This window comes from Ptychodera flava (genome assembly GCF_041260155.1).
Source record: "Ptychodera flava strain L36383 chromosome 23 unlocalized genomic scaffold, AS_Pfla_20210202 Scaffold_23__1_contigs__length_28996876_pilon, whole genome shotgun sequence".
Classification (NCBI taxonomy): domain Eukaryota; kingdom Metazoa; phylum Hemichordata; class Enteropneusta; family Ptychoderidae; genus Ptychodera; species Ptychodera flava.
In genome coordinates, this window is record NW_027248277.1 from 19,417,861 (window position 1) to 19,437,351 (window position 19,491).

General features: G+C 36.2%; 2 protein-coding genes across 2 annotated transcripts in view; both read left to right on the top strand.

Annotated features, from left to right (window-relative positions):
* Positions 1–2,962: 2,962 nt before the first annotated feature.
* Positions 2,963–19,491, top strand: part of LOC139123566 (uncharacterized) — a 101,603-nt gene continuing 85,074 nt past the window's right edge. The window contains exons 1-2 of the mRNA XM_070689735.1: positions 2,963–3,040; positions 7,824–8,144. The gene's annotated coding sequence lies outside the window, so the exon portion shown is untranslated. The remainder of the gene's footprint in view (positions 3,041–7,823; positions 8,145–19,491) is intronic.
* The window catches only part of LOC139123811 (uncharacterized), a 133,457-nt gene continuing 121,795 nt past the window's right edge, over positions 7,830–19,491 (top strand). The window contains exons 1-3 of the mRNA XM_070689963.1: positions 7,830–8,010; positions 16,425–16,562; positions 16,923–17,033. Coding sequence (XP_070546064.1) covers positions 7,830–8,010; positions 16,425–16,562; positions 16,923–17,033 — 430 coding nt within the window. The remainder of the gene's footprint in view (positions 8,011–16,424; positions 16,563–16,922; positions 17,034–19,491) is intronic.

Sequence of the window (19,491 nt, forward strand, 5' to 3'; positions counted from 1 at the left end):
ATTGTTGGAAATAAACTCTAATTTTTCTTGACAATATGTTTAATATTTGTAAGAGATTTTATTTCTCTAAAGCAAACTTTTAATTCTGTACGGGAAACTTTATTCTGAGGTAAACTGTTTTTTTTCAAACTGTTAACTAAATCAGAGTTTTACTTTTAACAAAATAAACTTAACTTTAATTTGAACAAAACATTTTTTCTCGAAAGTATTTTTGTTTTGTTAAACAGAAGTAAACATTGTGGGAAAAGTACCTACTCAATCTCTGTTAAAACTTTTTTTGCTGAGCACGAAGTGTGTATTGTAAGTGGATTATATAGCCTTTATGTTCTTAGAGCAGCAAACTTAAATTCTTCAAAGAAAAGTTTTATTTTCCTGGAGTAAAATTAATTTCTCAATGGGAAACTGATTTTCTCAAAGCATCAAATTGAAATACCTTTAATAAAACTTTTTTATGCTTTTTATGTAATGGCGCGAATTAAAATTAATTGAATTATTTGGTAAAACTGAAGTCCGTTGTTAAAAAAACATAAGAAAGAAACTTAAAAATAGTCAAACTTTTTGACAAGGCACAACTTATGTTTCACGGAGAAATATTTTTATGTGAGGGCGCACTTACCTATTATGCACAGCAAACACAGCAAGTGCCACAGAGTTGAGAGGAGTAAAACATGTTTTTCACGATATGTGCAAAAAGTTATTTTAACTTCGGCGGAAGTTAAAGTATCCCACCATGCAATACCTTAGTTAATCTCCTAAACTGGCAGCATTAACGAGCCAGTGTCTCCAAGACAACTATACCTGACTTCATATCGTTGTTACTTACACGCATACGGTCAAAACGTTGAGTGGCTGCAGTGTTGTAGCTCGAGATTTTGCCTGTGTAATTCTGTCGGACGAAAAAATCCAAAATTTTGTCTTCAAACCGAAATACCCGGCAAAACCTCGAGGTACAGCAATGCAGCTTAACTTTTAGTAGGTACTCGTGGAAGGTCCGATATTAAGGAAATGACGGCAACTTCACAATGCGTACATACTGTTGTCTCAGCCAGGAACACACAGCATCATACGAAGGGCTACCATTGTCAACTGTTAGTGTTACGATCTAGTGAATGAATTGATCGTTTAATATTCCATAGCGGTTCGTAGTAAAGCGTCAAAATATCATTTTGTCGGCAGCGGCAGATGTAGCCGTTTTCGGGCCTGTGGCGACCAGTGTATGACTATCTGCTACAAATGAAGTAAGCCAGAGGCGGGAATTACTGACTAGCGATTGGTCAGAAGTTTCGGAGGGAAACACTTGTAGGTGTATGATTGGCTACTGTAGTGAAGGTGAATAAAGCTTGTGAGCCACTTTACCTAATATAGATCATGAGTTACGTGTTTAATTGAATGAAAATGTAGACAAAACGAGTTGTTTTGTGTGGATTACATAGAGGTTACCTCCATGAAATAAACTAGATCTTGCTTCGCGCAGCATAGCCATATCATCTGTTTGATGAGTCTATGTATCCCTACAATTTCCTCTAATATGAGAATTGCGGGATTTTGCTGTCTCGCAATATATATTGTAATCTCAGAAAAAGTTTGCACGCAGAGTCCTCAAAACAGCGCCCTCACAAAAGAGTCAGCCTGGCCAGTATAGAAATCGCAACCTCACAGAAGTTGTGCGACGGGAAGTTAGATTAAAACTTACTAGTGTAAAAGAAAAGTTTCACAGGGAAAAATATTGTTCATTAAAAAAATGAAACAAACGCTTAATAAATTAAAACATTCATATGTGATATAAATAATTTTTTATAAACTAACATATTTCTTCAATATTTTATAAGTATTAGGAGTGATATCTGAATAAATCACACAGCTATTAATATATCTATTAAAAGTTTACTCTTCAAAAAACAAAAAGAATTCTTATCACAAATTAAATGGTCATTCTTTTGAAATTTATTTTGTTTTTGAGTATCTAAAACTTACTATTTTAAAATGCAAAAGGTAAGATTACCTTAATTATTAAACATTAATACTTGTCAAGCGTAACTTCTTACAAAATATTAAAAGTTTACTTACAAAAGAATAGAAGTTTTGAAGAATTAAAAGTACTTAGTCCCTTGAAAATAAACCTAGGCAAAGTATGCCAGAGTTGTTCCCACAACAAATAGAGAGTCGTGTATGCCAGCATTATAGTTTTTTCCACCAGAATTATAGTTTCGTTCTCGTAATAAGAGTTGTGCCCCTAAAAAGAAGTTGTGCTGTAAAATAGTTTAGTCTGTCAAAAATAGAGTTTTGTCCCTCATAATAACAGCTACACCCAAAAACATTTAAGTTTGTTTTGGGAGATAAAACTTCAAAATTATTAAAGATATTGTCCAGAAAAATAAAAATTTATTTTTTCAAGGTAATATATTCTTTTGACGTGAAGGAGCCACCGTATTTTACACCTAGTTCACAAGCTTACAGCAACAGGACAGCTCTTGAATGTTTTAACACTGCTTAAATGCATTGCGCAACTGCAAAATTACCATGCCGGGAAAACACAGGAATACCAGGGCATATAAATAAACAAATTAATAAACAAACGAATAAATAAATAAATAAATAAATAAATAAATAAATAAATAAATAAATAAATATTAAATAAATAAACTACTCACTAAAGTGCATCTTAAATAAGTTTCATGTATTGTTGAGTTATTTATTTCAATTCTAATGGAATCCGTTTTCTTCTACATTATTTATCTATTTATTTATTTATTTATTTATTTATTTATTTATTTATTTATTTATTATTGTTATTTTTATTTATTTATTTTTATTTATTCATTTATCCTTGCTTTTATTTCCTGTAAAAGTAGGCGAAGGAAATTTTTTCCAACGTTAACATCCCTTGCCGCTGGTTGTGGTTGACTGCGGCTTTACTGAAAACTTGATATCGACGTAGATGGCGCAATAACGTTGTGATGACATTCACAAAATGGCCGCCCTTGAAGAGGCGGACATCTGTACACCTTCGGCCGTCTACACTGCAATAACCTAAAATCAGGTAGGTTGCTACAGTTTCCATTATTACAGACATAAGCACGTCAATAACAAAGAAACATTACTGGGCACGATACATGTTTACGGAATAAACAAATCTGAAATCCGTATTGAATCATGGCTATTGACAAAGGTTGAGACGACCCAAACTAGCCAAAATTAGCCAAACCAGCATAAACCACCAAAAACGACCCATATCATCAAGTAAACGACCTAAAACAAACATTCTAGGTATTCAGGGATACAATAAAACTCCACCTTCTGGAGAAACCGTCGACAGAATTGCGGGCAGCCATGTTGTTGGTACTATCAATTACCAAGTTGTGGGGCTCATTTCGATGACACAACTGAAAACAAAATAACTTCAGCATCGTAACTGGGCTCACCGAAGGAGGGCGCTTTTTCAAAGCAGTTCTATCTTGCCATTTAATGCCATGTCTGCTGTGGGTAATATGTGTAATTGAAAAATGGATCCACTTTGAGTACATCCAGCCAAGTGAATGAAGAATTTTTTTTATTGTTTCATGTATTTTGAAGCACAAGTCTACTACATGTGTTATTCAGTCACCATGATAATTCAAACACCTCTATCAGGTGGATGCAGCTGTATTATTGATGATGACTTGTTTGTGAAAAAAATTTTAAAGCTTCAAACTTTTGAAATTAAAACCTTTATGCAGTTGAAAGTCCTGCGTGATGTTGATAATGCCACGTGCTTAGAGTCCGAGTCTACATTCATTATCTGTCAGCCTGCCTATGTATGTATGTATGTATGTATGTATGTATGTATGTATGTATGTATGTATGTATGTATGTGTGTGTATATGCATGCATGCATGTATATGTGTATGTATGTATGTATGTATGTATGTATGTATGTATGTGTGTGTGTCGGATCTCCACATATAAATGTAGACATGCATGTTTCCTGTAATATGCCCTTGTATCAATATGGCCATGTGAGGGCGCTGTTTTTTTAAAGCGACCACCCACTTAATCTGTTATTTGCTAGATCTTCAACTTTCCATGGTAACCTGCATGCACGCATATATATGTTTGTGTGCATGCATGCATGCATGCACATATATGCAGGTATGTGTATGTACATGTATGGAACCAGGGCCACGGCACATGTTATCTTAATATTTGGTTTGTAGAATTTATTCAAATAAATTAATGTTGGTATCAAAAAAAATGTGAATGAGCTGTAAAAAATGTAATAAACTAAAACTTTGATCTCATTCCTTGGTAAGCCACTAAACACGACAACGGGGAAATTCCCTGTGCTACACTTTACGTTGTAAAAGCAGTAACAATCTTGCACAGCGCCCTCTATTGAAGAAACAAACCGAACCCCTTAACTCGTTGATGGCATGTATAGGAATTTGCAATGATCGAAAATGCCGGCTGGTTTTTCGCCGTTTTTGGGGCGGTTTCTCCAGAAATCTGAGACATATTTCATCCCTGTGCTTATTTTAGGTCGTTTACTGATGATATGGGTCGTTTATGGTGGTTTATGGTGGTTTGGCTATTTTGGCTAGTTTGGGTCGTCTCAACCTTTGTCAATAGCCATTGAATCATTTAGCCTTGGTGACGCGTCACGTCAGCAAGTACAGGTGTGTACGATCTGACTGGGTGAACAACAATGCGCTCAAAGGTCGTGTAAGGTCACATTCAGCTAGCTACTTCCTTGTACAATTCGCCGTTTCTTGACAATATGCTAATTGTCTGACATGTACAAATTACATTCATAGCATGGCCAGTTACCATAGAAAATTGAAATGGGTCGAATGCCAGATATCAAATTGTTGCGTGTCTGATAGAAGTGTTTGTATTCACGGTAGTCATTCGTTCAATATTTTCTGCACTGGTAAGGCGCTATGCTGTGGCCATCCAATGGCGTCAACCGTGTGTGAAGTAAACTTTATTAAAGTATATCACTGTGAGTATATCAAACATTGAGCGTTCACGTCGTTACGTTGTCACGGCACTGTTCCTAAGCGACAAAGTCGGCTTGGATGGAATTTTTCCGAAAATTATGTGTATTTACCCCTCCCCACTAGCTCTTGAAAGTCGCTACTTATAATATGTTTATGTAGATATCGGGCAGCTAGATTGGTTGCTGACACCCCATTGGCTCCCATATATCACCTGACTTGGTTGAAAGAGCACCAGCCATTATGCTACAGCAAGGTGTGTGTCGGTTTAATACTTGCTGTTTTATACTTTTTTATGAAACAACTGCTCCACTGTCTACAGCTAAATGCACCCAACTAATACAGTGCAGCTCCTTTCGCTTATTGAAGATTTTTTATTTCAAATCAGTGAGTAATACTGGCAGTCAAATGATCAATTGTCTTTTAAGTGACTGAAGCAGTGCTGTTTAAGTCCTGATAACTAGGCCATAGATGTATGCTTTTGTGTGTTCAACTGAAATTGCCGGATTTCACAGCCCCAACCTGACTGCCATAATTGACATTCATAAGTTCTAGGAATTGACATATAAGTTGATGAATTTCAGTTTTATTTCAGTCAGAGGGAACAAAAGTATTTAGAACAATGTCAACAAAACAACTCTGTTTTTTAATGCTCCTTTATTACACCAAAATAATTTTACCTGATTTGAAACGTGCAGAAAACAAATTTCAAAGGAACAGTTGTAGCATTTTATCATTGGCTTACTCCAGGTATCATTTACCCTTGCATCTTTTTCTTTAATATTTGATTATTCTTATATGCCAGAATTCAAAATCCCTAATAACTTTTCAAGTCTGCTGGTCTTTCATGTGTTGCTCTCTGGCCTGATCTTGGGTACAAGCAGGGCTCGAAATTAAATTTCAAATGTGGTGGTCCATGTGGACCACCTAAAAAATATTTGGTGGTCCAAATTAAAAATGTAGTGGTCCGTAATATAACAATTGTCATACTAACCTATCACGCTACCTTAAGATGATTTTGAGTTGTCAGTTCACATACTCTTATGTTCAAAATTATTCCGCCAGGTATCGGCTGTTAACAATTATGATGACAAAAATCCAACTATTTGCTCCATTGAACTTGAAATTCACAATATTATTTTTTCTGAACTTTATTATCTACTATAGAGAGTCAAAATACTTCCACTCATAAAAACCAATAGCAACCAGTAACAGAACCCGATTTGAACACTGCCTGAACACGAATGGGCCTGGGCAGCGTTTCCGTTACAATTTCAAAACTTGCGTACGATTTTACGCAACTGAGTTTTTATTTGCGTAAAATGTATTCAAATGCGCACGGTAGGAATCAGTATCTGAAGTGAGCTGGGCAGTCTTTTCTGTAGAACTTGGGGGTTTCCTAGCAAAAAACAACAACGTGGGGGCTTCAAGTGTAGCTGAACGTTTGCCATGCCGTGATGCATGTCCCGTATATGATCGTTGAGCAGCCCAATGAGATCATGTTCAAAGAAAATACCTTCTGACTACGAAATTAGTGTTTTCAAAGGGCCAACAAAAAGCAGATACTGTTCAAAGTTCAGCGGGACCTCTCAAGAATGCAACCCGACGACAGATTCTAAATGGTCATCCGTAAACACTTTCCAAATAACATGCGACGTAATGACCATTAACTGTATTGTGTTACAACAACGTAGACTCGATCGATTCTCGAATTTTTTGCATCTGTAGTGCCATGTCTGTACAGAACTGATTGACATGACGTTTTGTGATGATGAAATACAATGTTGCATAAAGTGCTGCGGTCTGCTAAAGTCTAAAATGTTGCAATATCGATAAATGTCACTTGCAAGCAGGTGCATATGTTCTACTTTTGTCCTGCATTGAACCACGTTCAGGCAATGTAGTGCGGGCCAAGTACGTCGTCTTCAAAAATTTCTGACGTAAGTTGTGGTCCATTTGGACCACCAACATTTGAATTTTGGTGGTCCAAAATGAAAAAATGGTGGTCTTTGGACGCAAGACCACCGTTAATTTTCGAGCCTTGACAAGTATACTGTATGTTTCACTGTCATGAGCGTCATTTGACCCAAACTCTTCTTCAACTGACATGTAAAATTTTGACAATATTTGTGTTCAGTTTATACAACTGCGTTCTTGTTCTACTCCGTACAGCATGTTGAACTGTCGAGTATTCAGCTTGCTATAACAGCCTGTGTATGTGTACCATGCATTTGTATCACTGACAACTGACTGTCAGTCTGGACTCTAATTAAATTATCACCTAATACATATTTATATATATACAGGCTTTGTCGACAAACTGAATTTGTGTGTTTTGAGCATGCTGTACATAGGGAGACAGCAAGAAACTGCATATACTGATAGAAATATTGCAAAAATCATCAAGTTGCAGCTTCTGCCCACTTTTGCAAGTATGACATCATAGCATCAGATTTAAATTGACATGTTTATAGCAAGGAACTAGCCATGAAACGCTGAAAGCAGTTCTGCTTTTTCTGTCTGTACTGTCTGTCGTTAATGTTGATACTGTATGTCATCATGACCACACAGGTACCTGTGTCATTCTTTAGTTTAATAAAAAAATGATAGAAATAGTTTGTTGCCAGCTCAGGAAATGGCGCTTATGAGGACAAATATCTATTTCACAAGCAACATGCTATGAATCTCCTTATATAACATTTTTAATACTTCAGTGCAGAAAAGTCAATGGGGACCACATTGCATGGTATGTTGAACTCTTTATGATGTAAACTTTCAGAGTACGTCTTCACAACAGACAGAGGTGATGTTCAGAATATAACATGTAATTTATCTGTTTATTTTTATCAGATCAAAATGGCTGAGAAAGTTGATCCACTTCGACGTTTATTCCTTGAAATATCTCAACAAATATCAGTGGAAGAACAAAGGTCTTTGTATGGACTTGTGAAGGGCAAACAGATTCCGATTAAAGCTCTCGAAGGATTGGCCGATGCAAATGAACTCTTTATCAAACTCGAGGAGCTTGGTTGCATAGGTAACGGAAATCTTATCCTGTTGAAAGAACTTCTCGGAAGTATAAAACGAGAACCCTTGGTTAGGTTGGTGGAAGAATTTGAAAGAAAACAGCAGGAAACCAGAGCATTAGTCAACAGCATGACGTAAACAAAGGTAAGTATTTTAGTTTCACCTTAAAAGGATAGTCCACCCAAAATTTCATTAGCTGTATATAAAGGTTTATATTTATGCCAGAAAAACTTTCATCATTACTTTTTGCACAGAAAGTGCGACTGTTGAAGATATACACGAAAACAAATATAAAAATCAGGCATATGGAGCTTTTCCTTCCCCCATGCACCCTATTTTCTATTTTCTCTGCAAAGCATGCTGCGAAACATGCCCAGATGATGACGTAAAATTTCGTGTTTAGGTACATTTGCTAAGTTTTCCGATCTAGGGAGTCTCATCAACAACTTCCGATATAAACATGCCTGCCTCTAAGTATTACGGATATACCAATGATTATTATCCAGATTTCTAAAATGTATTCTACGATAATTTGAAACCCTAAGAAAAAACACTGCCTCTGCAAATTGTGGCTGGTAAACGTTGGCACACTGTTTTTTAAACTAAGTATGCAAAGACCTTTGCCAGCAAAGGACTTCATTGGAGTTTGACAATCCATAATGAAAGGGATTAGAAAAACACTTTGAGGTAGTAGGCTACCCAGGGCCTACGCAAAATGTGGCATAGAATTGCATGTAGAAATGTCAGAAAACGTACTAACAGTATTATCAGTTTCCTGAAACTTTCACAAATGATCCATTGAAAGATGCTTTATTAAAAAATATATAAACAATTACCATGTCACCGTGCTTGATTTTTAGACAGAATCATAATTGTATGTTTTTCCTTTGACAAACCACTGATGCTGACTCAGCATTTTTTCATAAGTTTTAATACAGTAATAGGTGGCATCTTTGTTATTGGATCAGTAACTTCATCCATGGTGCTTGTACTGGAAATACTATATGTAGAGGATATATTATAGAATCACAAGTGAAATGAAATAATATTGTTATTCACCATGATTTTGTTTTCCTTGAAAGAGTCATATGTCCCTGAAAGTCATGTATGGTGTTCAAATTCATGGGGTAATGGGTAATTGAATGTAAATTATTTCAAGAAGTAGAATGGGAACACCCATTTTTCTGGTCTTTTTTAAAGTGGCACTCCCACTTGGTAACATTTTTAAAGCACATTTTTTAATGCCAACGGTCGATATTTGACGTGGCGACTGCGCGCGGATCACGAGATATCGATAAAAACATGTCCTCAAAAAAGTAAAAGTTTGAATTCCGGTGGCCCACCTAAATTCAGCTTCCGAACATCGAACTTTCGGCACTGGGGCCATTGTCTACTAAGCTATGGAGTACGAGTCTATGCTAACGCTGCTGTATGCCACAGTACCACTCCCATCGGCAATCGGTCATGCTCCCCGGGGGAAAGCCGAGTCTTACTGACTCTGAGAAAAAACGGAAAACAAAGTTTGATTCCACCAGAATTCGCATAGGTGACTAGCACAGTTACGTGCGGTTGATACATAGCGGCCGCCAAGTGGTATGCATAGACGCATACCACGCGCGTGGCGTACTGTGTCCAACTGTGTACAACAAAATGTAGTCATCAGAGGCAGCTAATATTTGACACGTAAAAACTGATGTTTATGTGGTATTGGTTAAAAATATAGTACAACTGATTTAGAACAATGAAAATGACAAAAACTAAGGAGAAGTTTTACAAAACTTACCTGAGGTAATGGCATAATGCTGTATATAAAGTCTTTGCAATGGGAAGTAAATTAATTGCGTCGTTCGAACTTATTGTAGACTCCCTAGAATATCGTCAATCAGCACAACAACAAACCTTCGGGGGATTTCGGGTCAAAATCAGAAACGATCGTAAAATTTCGGGATGTGAAAAATACGCTCGGGAAATGACATGTTTTTATCGATATCTCGCGATCCGCGCGCAGTCGCCACGTCAAATATCGACCGTTGGCATTAAAAAAATGTGTTTTAAAAATGTTACCAAGTGGGAGTGCCTCTTTAAAATCCTCATCCAGCTACAACACATGTGATTTCTAGAAAAAGGTGAAGCTTCTCTGAGGAATTCTGATAGGTGGCACTTCCGTACTGCGAAAATGACGTCATAACACATTTAATATAGTCTGTGGGCCGAGGGGGTCTACGTGCACCCCCCAGCCCACAGGATAACAAACCTGTATTTTTCAGAAGCCTTGGGATCCCTAGAATACGAAATGGAATTTTAACAGAAAAAATAAGGGATGTAATAGCTGTTAGGGTCATGTTTTGAAGGGTACCGCAAAATCACAATTTTGCAACCCAATTGCATTTTCGTCAAATCTGTCTTCTTGTAAGCCATCTGCTGAGCTTATTTTTTAACATAACCACTTTTGTTAGGTATCATTAGAAAGATAATTTACTAGTCTTTAAGATGACGTATTGCAACATGCAATATCTTTTACAGTTTATGTGAAATATGACCAAAACTTACCCCATACCCTAAAGATTAACATTGCAAATTACAGTAAATCTCAAATTCTACCAATTTTATAGCTAGGCATAATAAAAAATGCAATGCTTTGTATGAAATTGGTTTTATTTGGTACAGGGTCATGTCAGAAATATGAAATAGACTTTTAACAGAAAAATATTGGGACTCTACAGCTGTAACAGTCATATTTTGAAGGGTACAGCAATATCACAGTGTTGCAGATTTGCATGCATTTTGTTAAACCTGTCTTCCTATAAGTCATCTGCTGAGCTTGTTTTTGAATATAACCATACTTGTTAGGTATCGTTAGAAAGATAACTTACTAGTCTTTAAGATGACATATTCAACATGCAATATCTTGTATAGTATTCATGAAATATGACCAAAACTTACCCAATACCCCAAAGTTTACATTGAAAATTGCAGTCATAGCTAAAATCAAATTCTACCAATTTTTTAGCTAGACACAAAAAATCTGGCCATTTTTGCTATTAAATCTGTTTTATTTGGTACAGGGATATGTCAGAAATATGAAATAGACTTTTAACAGAAAAAATATTGGGACTTTACAGCTGTAACAGTCAGATTTTGGAGGGTACCGCAATATCACAGTGTTGCAGATTTGCATGCATTTTTGTTAACGCTGTCATAGCTAAAATCAAATGTAATATGCAATTTTTTATGTAGACATAAAAGAATTGGGCAATGTTTTGTATTAAATCCATTTTATTTGGTACGGGGACATGTTAACAATATGAAGTAGACTTTTAACAGAAAAAATATTGGGATTCTATAGCTGTAACAGCCATATTTTTATGGGTACAGCAAAATCTCAGTATTACTGACCTGAATGCGTTTTTGTTAAATCTGTCTTCCTATAAGTCATCTGCTGAGGTTGTTATTGATTATAACCTGGCTTGATAGGATTCATTAGAAAGGTAATCAAGTAGTGTTTTAAATGACATATTGTAATATGCAATATCTTGTATAGTTTTCATGAAGTATGACAAAAACTTTCCCCATACAAAGTGTATATCCAAAGATACTGTCATAGCTCACGTCAAATTCTACTGAGTTTTTACCTACACACAATAAAAACAGCAATGTTTTGTATAAAATCTGTTTTACTTGGTACTGAAACATGTTAGAAATATAAAATAATATTTTAACAGAAAAAATATGGGGATGTTAGAGCTGTAACAGTCATTTTTTGAAGTATACTACAGAATCACAATATTGTTGACTGGCATGAGTTTTTGTTAAACCTGTCTTCTTGTAAGTTGTCTGCTGAGCTTGTTTTTGAATACAACATGGTATGTTAGGTATCATTAAAAAGGTAATTTACTCGCCTTTAAAATGAAATATAGTAACATGCAATATCTTGTATAATTTTCATGACATATGACCAAAACTTACCCCATACCCATGGTTTATATAGAAAGTACTGTCATAGCTAACGTGATCAAATTCCGCAAATTTTTAGCTAGACATGATAAAAAGGGCACTGTTTTGGTATTAAATCTGTTGTATTTGGTACTGGGTTATGTCAGAAATGTGAAATAGACTTTAAAAGAAAAAAATATTTGGATTGTATAGTTGTAACACCATATTTTGAAGGGTAATGCAAAATTGCAGTACCCCACACTGGCACCTTTTTTGTTAAATTATTCTCTTTGTAAGCCATCTGCCGAGCTTATTTTGTAACATAACCTGGCTTGTAGGGTATCATTAGTGGGGTAATTTATTCGTCTTCAGATGACATATTGTAATATGCAATGTCCTTCATAGTTTTCCTGAAATATGGTCAAACTTTACCCCATACCCCAAAAGTTCAAATCGCAAATTACGGCTTATCTTAAATTCTACCATTTTTTGCTACACATAATACAAAAGGCAATTCTTGTATGAAATCTGATTTGTTTGTTACAAAAGTATGTCACAAGTATGAAATAAACTTTTAACGGGAAGATGATACTATTTAGTAGCCATTTGGATCATTTTTGGAGGGGGAACCCATATACCGTATGGCAAATGTATGTGTTTCGGCAAATTTGCCATGATACCTGGGTACCCTTCCAAATATGATCCAAAAGGCTACAAAATCATATTATATTCCTGTTTAAAGTTAATTCATATTTGTGACACACTTTTTTAACAAAATCACAGATTTCATAGGTTGCATACAGGCATTGCCCTTTGGATACAAAGTTAATAAATTGTAAAAAAAATGGTGGAGTTTAAAGAGGCACTCCCGATTAACATTTTTAAAACACATTTTTTTAATGCCAACGGGCGATATTTGACGTGGCGACTGTGCGCGCATCACGAGATATCGATAAAAACATGTCCTCAAAAAAGTTAAAGTTTGAATTCCGGTGGCCCACCTGAATTCAGCTTCCGAACATAGAACGTTTGGCACTAGGGCCATTGTCAACTAAGCTATGGAGTACGAGTCTACGCTGACGCTGCTGTACGCCACAGCAGTACCACTCGCGTCGGTGAGCAGTCATGTCCCATGGGAGAAAGCCAAGTCCTACTGACTCGGCCAAAAAAAGTTTGCTGATTCCACCAGAATTCGCATAGGTGACTAGCACAGATAGGTGCGGTTGATACATAGTATGCATAGTGGCCGCCGCGTGGTATGCGCGCATACCACACGCGGCGGCCGCTATGTATCTAACCACGCGTAACTGTGTGGCAGACGACAAAATGTAGTCATCAGAGGCAACGAATATTTTACACGTAAATTATTAGTATATAATAATTTACTGATATCTATGTGGAATTGTTTAAAAATTTAATACAACTGATAAAGAAAATAAAAACGACAAAAACTAAGGAGAAGTTTTAAAAAAGAATTACCAGAGGTAAAGGCATTGATAATGATGTATATAAAGTCATCGCAGTAGGAGGTAAATTAATTGCGTCATTCGAAACGTTTTGGGACTCCTTAGAATATCGTCAATCAGCACAACAACACACTTTCGGGGGATTTCGGGTCATAACCAGAAACGATCGTAAAACTTCGGGATGTGAAAAATACGCTCGGGAAATGACATGTTTTTATCGATATCTCGTGATCCGCGCGGAGTCGCCACGTCAAATATCGACCGTTGGCATTAAAAAAATGTGTTTTAAAAATGTTACCAAGTGGGAGTGCCTCTTTAAGATTCGGTGTAATTTGCTGTGTAAACCTTAGGGTATGGGGTAAGCTTTGGCCCTATTTCATGAAATCTAAACAAGATGTTCTATATTACAATATGTCATTTTAAAGACTAGTAAATAACCTTTCTATTGTTACCTTATAAGCCAGGTTATGTCAAAAATCAAGCTCAGCAGATGACTTATAAGAAGACCGATTTAAAATAAGCACAGTTGGCAATACTGTGATTTTGCGGGACTCTTCAAAATATGACTGTTACAGCTGTAGAGTCAAAATATTTTTTCTGTTAAAAGTCTATTTCATATTTCTGACATGTCCCTGTACTCAAATAAAACAGATTTAACAGCAAAAATGGCCAGATTTTTTGTGTCTAGCTAAATAATTGGTAGAATTTGATTTTAGCTATGACTCCAATTTTCAATGCAAACTTTGGGGTATGGGATCCATGTAACAATATGCTATCTTAAAGACTATTAAATTACCTTTCCAATGGTATCTAACAAATTAGATTATATTCAAAAACAAGCTCAGCAGATGACTTATAGGAAGACAGATTTAACAAAAATGCATGCAAATCTGCAACACTGTGATATTGCGGTACCCTTCAAAATATGACTGTTTCAGCTGTAGAGACCCAATATTTTTTCTGTTAAAAGTCTATTTCATATTTCTGACATGTCCCTGTACCAAATAAAATAGATTTTTTGTGTCAAGCTAAAAAGTTGGTAGAATTTGATTTTAGGTATGACTGCAATTTTCGACGTAAACTTTGGGGTACGGGGTAAGTTTTGGTCATATTTCATGAATACTATACAAGATATTGCATGTTGCAATATGTCATCTTAAAGACTAGTAAATTATCTTTCTAATGGTAACTAACAAATTAGATTATATTCAAAAACAAGCTCAGCAAATGTCTTAAAAGAAGACAGGTTTAACAAAAATGCATGCAAATCTGCAACACTGTGATATTGCGGTACCCTTCAAAATATGACTGTTACAGCTGTAGAGACCCAATATTTTTTCTGTTAAAAGTTTATTTCATATTTCTGACATGTCGTTGTACCAAATAAAACAGATTTAATAGCAAAAATGGCCAGATTTTTTGTGTCTAGCTAAAAAATTGGTAGAATTTGATTTTAGCTATGACTGCAATTTTCAATGTAAACTTTGGGGTATGGGGTAAGTTTTGGTCATATTTCATGAATACTATACAAGATATTGCATGTTACAATATGTTATCTTAAAGACGAATAAATTACCTTTCCAATGGTACCTAACAAGTAAGATTATATTCAAAAACAAGCTCAGCAGATGACTTATAGGAAGACAGGTTTAACAAAAATGCATGCAAATCTGCAACACTGTGATATTGCGGTACCCTTCAAAATATGACTGTTACAGCTGTAGAGTCCAATATTTTTTCTGTTAAAAGTCTATTTCATATTTCTGACATGTCCCTGTACCAAATAAACAGATTTAATGGCGAAAATTGCCAGATTTTTTTGTGTCTAGCTAAAAAGTTGGTAGAATTTGATTTTAGCTCTGACTGCAATTTTCTATGTAAACTTTGGGGTATGGGGTGAGTTTTGGTCACATTTCATGAATACTGTACAATATATTGCATGTTACAATATGTTATCTTAAAGACTAGTAAATTACCTTTCCATTGTACCTAACAAGTTAAATTATATTCAAAAACAAGCTCAGCAGATGACTTATAGGAAAATAGGTTAAACAAAAATGCATGCAAATCTGCAACACTGTGATATTGCGGTACCCTTCAAAATATGACTGTTACAGCTGTAGAGTCCCAATATTTTTTCTGTTAAAAGTCTATTTCAAATTTCTGACATGACCCTGTACCAAATAAAACCAATTTTTTACAAAACATTGCAATTTTTATTATGCCTAGCTAAAAAGTTGGTAGAATTTGAGATTTACTGTAATTTGCAATGTTAAACTTTGGGGTATGGGGTAAGTTTTGGTCATATTTCACAAAAACTGTAGAAGATATTGCATAGTACAATATGTCATCTTAAAGAGGAATAAATTGCCTTTCTAATGATACCAAACAAGTGAGGTTATGTTAAAAAATAAGCTCAGCAGATGACTTACAAGAAGACAGATTTGACGAAAATGCATGTGGGTTGCAAAATCGTGATTTTGCGGTACCCTTCAAAACATGACCATAACAGCTATTGCATCCCTATATTTTTCTGTTAAAATTCCATTTCGTATTCTAGGGATCCCAAGGCTTCTAAAAAAATGCAGGTTTGTTATCCTATGGGGGGGGGGGGTGCACGTAGACCCCCTCTAGCCCACGGCCTAATAATCTTCTTCAACTTTTTCAAGCAGGTTGATATTTGGTTTGGCTATCCCTAAAGCATACTATATTTCAGAATTGGGCACAACACTGCATGCCTTCTAGGCTGTCTTAAGTTTTGAATCATGAGAATAAAATGCTGAGAATTAAAATACAGGTTTATTGAGAAACAAATTTTCAAATAATGGTGACCAAATCAATTCATTTTCTAAAATATCCAAATCGAAGCAATCATAAAGGGCAATTAATGATCAAATCACACAGTGAAATAACAGTTGATATAGATATTGTTTAAGAGTCACACCCATGAAAATGTTGTGTTTACAGCACCTCACAAATGAAGATATACCTGAGTAGATATCTGTTATTTTTTACTTCTCGATAGATTTGGATGAAGTTCAACGGGAACCCATTGTTCACTTGGTGGAAGAGTCTGAAACAAGACAGCATGGCAGTCAGAGCGTTAGTCAACAGGCTGAGCATGGAAATCAGAGTGTTGGGCAGCAGGATGGCCTTGACACAGGTAAGTAGATGAGTTTCACCTGAAATGTGACACTTGTATGATGTTAGAAACTTTTTTAAATTAGAAACTTTTAGAACATTATCGTTGGACTTGCCCAAAACACAGGATGCCGTTAAGGTTGTTTTGAGTTTTGAAATAGATTGAAATATGAAATTGACCTAAGAGACCATAATCGATTTCTTTTCTTAACGTCAAAGTCCTAACACCCATAAAGGGAAATAAATGATGAAACCACACAATCAAATAATATTTGATATAGATATTGCTGAAGGGTCGTACCAAACAAATGCTGCAGTGGTTACAGCACCTCATAAATGAAGATATACTGGAGTTAATATCTGCTATTTTACTTCTCGATAGATTTGGATGAATTTCAACAGGAACCCGTTGTACAGTCAGTAGAAGAGCCTGAAACAATACAGCATGGCAGTAGAAATCAGAATGTTGGGCAGCAGGATGGGTTGAACACAAGTAAGTAGTTTAGTTTCACCTGAAATGTAGCAGTAATATGTTAGAAACTTTTCAAACTTTCTAATAAAAACTATCATTTCAGAACATTATAGTCGGACTTGCACAAAAGACAGCATGCTATTACGGTTGTCCTAAAATCTGAAATAGCTTGAAATACCAAATTGAAATATAGGATGCTTCAGGAGTAATCCTCTTTATGAGTTTTCAAATATACGTAACCTTTATCAATTTATTTTCTCAAGCATCCAAATTGTAGCAATTATAAAGGGAAATAAATGCTCAAATCACACAATGAAATAACATTTGATATAAATATTGCACCAAACAGCACATAAAAGTTAACGTTATACTTTAAATGTGTCATTTTACTTTTTGGTAAATTTGGAAGAGCAAAATCAAAATCAAAATTTCTTAAAGTAACTCTTGTGGGTCTGGTAGGTGCCTGTTACCATGTTGATATAGGATCCTGCAAGTGTTTCTATGGAATCTTTTAGACACCGCAATACCTTGCCATCCCAAAGTGGCTGTAGAAGCATGCCGGATAACATGATGCCCTTCTTTGTGGTCATTTAAATCTGTCATTGTCTTCACAATGAGCCACTATGATGCTGGACTTGGCATTAACCCTTGAATTTGAATCAAACCCTATTTCTTTGCATTGCATTGATGCTACTGTTAATTCAGTTCGAATGAATATGCAGGCATGTAGGAGTATCTCAAACCATACACTCCGAGTTCCAAAACCAAGTCGGACTTGCAAGTCCGAGACTCGGACCCGGGGGGGGGGGGGGGGTACCTGGTCTGAGAAGTGGTAGGGGTGTGCGGCCGCACGTAAAAAACCCGGGGCCCATTTTAGACCTAAAATCTCGTTATTTTAGGACCCCATTTTAGACCTTATGACCTTTGACCTAGGTCAAAAGTCATAGTGTCAAATTTGCAAAAATGTAATCGGGTAAAAGCAAGCATTTGCGTGACCGAGCTACCGGCAGAGCTTACCACTACACTGCATTTACGGTTTTGTTGTTGCTGGCCAAGCCATGATTTCCCAAACACATTTTTGGAAATATACTAAAAAAATTGAGTGAAAGAAACTATCTTTCACCCTCACCAAAGTTTCGTCCAGCTTCTGAATTATCACTTATCTGCAGTTACAGTCTAACTGGTGGTTTTTAAAATTCCAAACTACAAGCAGCCTCGCCGTACTTCAATAAGGCACTGCTAGTTTTCCCATGGTCGACCTGTTATGAGAGTAGTAGTAGAGCCACTTTGTTTCGATATTTTCTATTGGGCAAAATTCTTCCATATATGGAATTCTGACCAATTAGTGACAGTGTTTTAAAACAAAGTCTACATTTATCTTGGCTAAAGCCAGGGGTCTCTTTAATGGTTCCCCTGCCACACAAAAAGATATCGATGCTTATTGAGTGCAGCTCAAAACCCTGTGCTAGGAAGACGGGAACTGACAGTTGGAATTTGTTTTTGTGTGGCACTCAAACATCGACTCCATTTTAGACCCTGGTTTACTGTGAATTGATACCCCCATTTTAGACCAAGTTGCTGAAATACCCACCCCATTAGGCGGCACGTATACATATTGGCAAGTAATGGAAGTACCACCCCCCCCCCCGGGACTCGGACTTGCATACTCCGAGGAACACTGCTTACTTGGATTTGTATACTCCTAGTTCATGACCTACTTGGACTTGAATACGCCAAGTAATACGTGTTCCTATAAATGCATATTTTGCCATGCTGGACAAGAAAACGATCTGTCGAAAAATAAGTATTTTATTACACACAGAATTTACGGCTAGTGTGGGTCGATATGTCGAAAATCTGCTCTTTTGAAAAAAAAAATCATTTTCACAATGTCTTGTTATCTGTTGCGCATGTATATTTAACCAGGGTCCCTCCACATGGAGGAACGGTGATTTTACCGTCGGAAGAAAGCTGAACTTGCCACGGCGACGGCAAAAATTTTTTGAAAGATGGCTAAGACGTAACATTTACAGTAAAACCAATAAACTTCAGGCAAGTCCAGCCAGTGAGGTACTCAGTTCGATATCGCACAATCCTTCCATTAGCCAAATCAATGCATGACATCACAGGTCAAGTCAGGTCATTATTTACGACCAAGTGGTCACTCCCACTCGGCTCATACCATACACGAGCGCACTGTACTCATTTTATTTTGAAAAATTATTAGTTTAATTATTTTATCAAGACATAAATATGCCTAAAATGCTTGGGCAAGTCTATCATGGCCTCGCCAAGCTCGCAAACCAAGGCCATGACATCACAGGTCAACAGGTCATTAAATTATCATAATGGCGTCTGTGTTCTAATAACTCGCCGCACTGCATCTCGGTGATCATGAAATGTTGTTGTGCCCAATTCAAGTCATGTATCAAATCAGGATCTGATCCGGTAGTGAAACGAAAAGACAAGACACACTCAT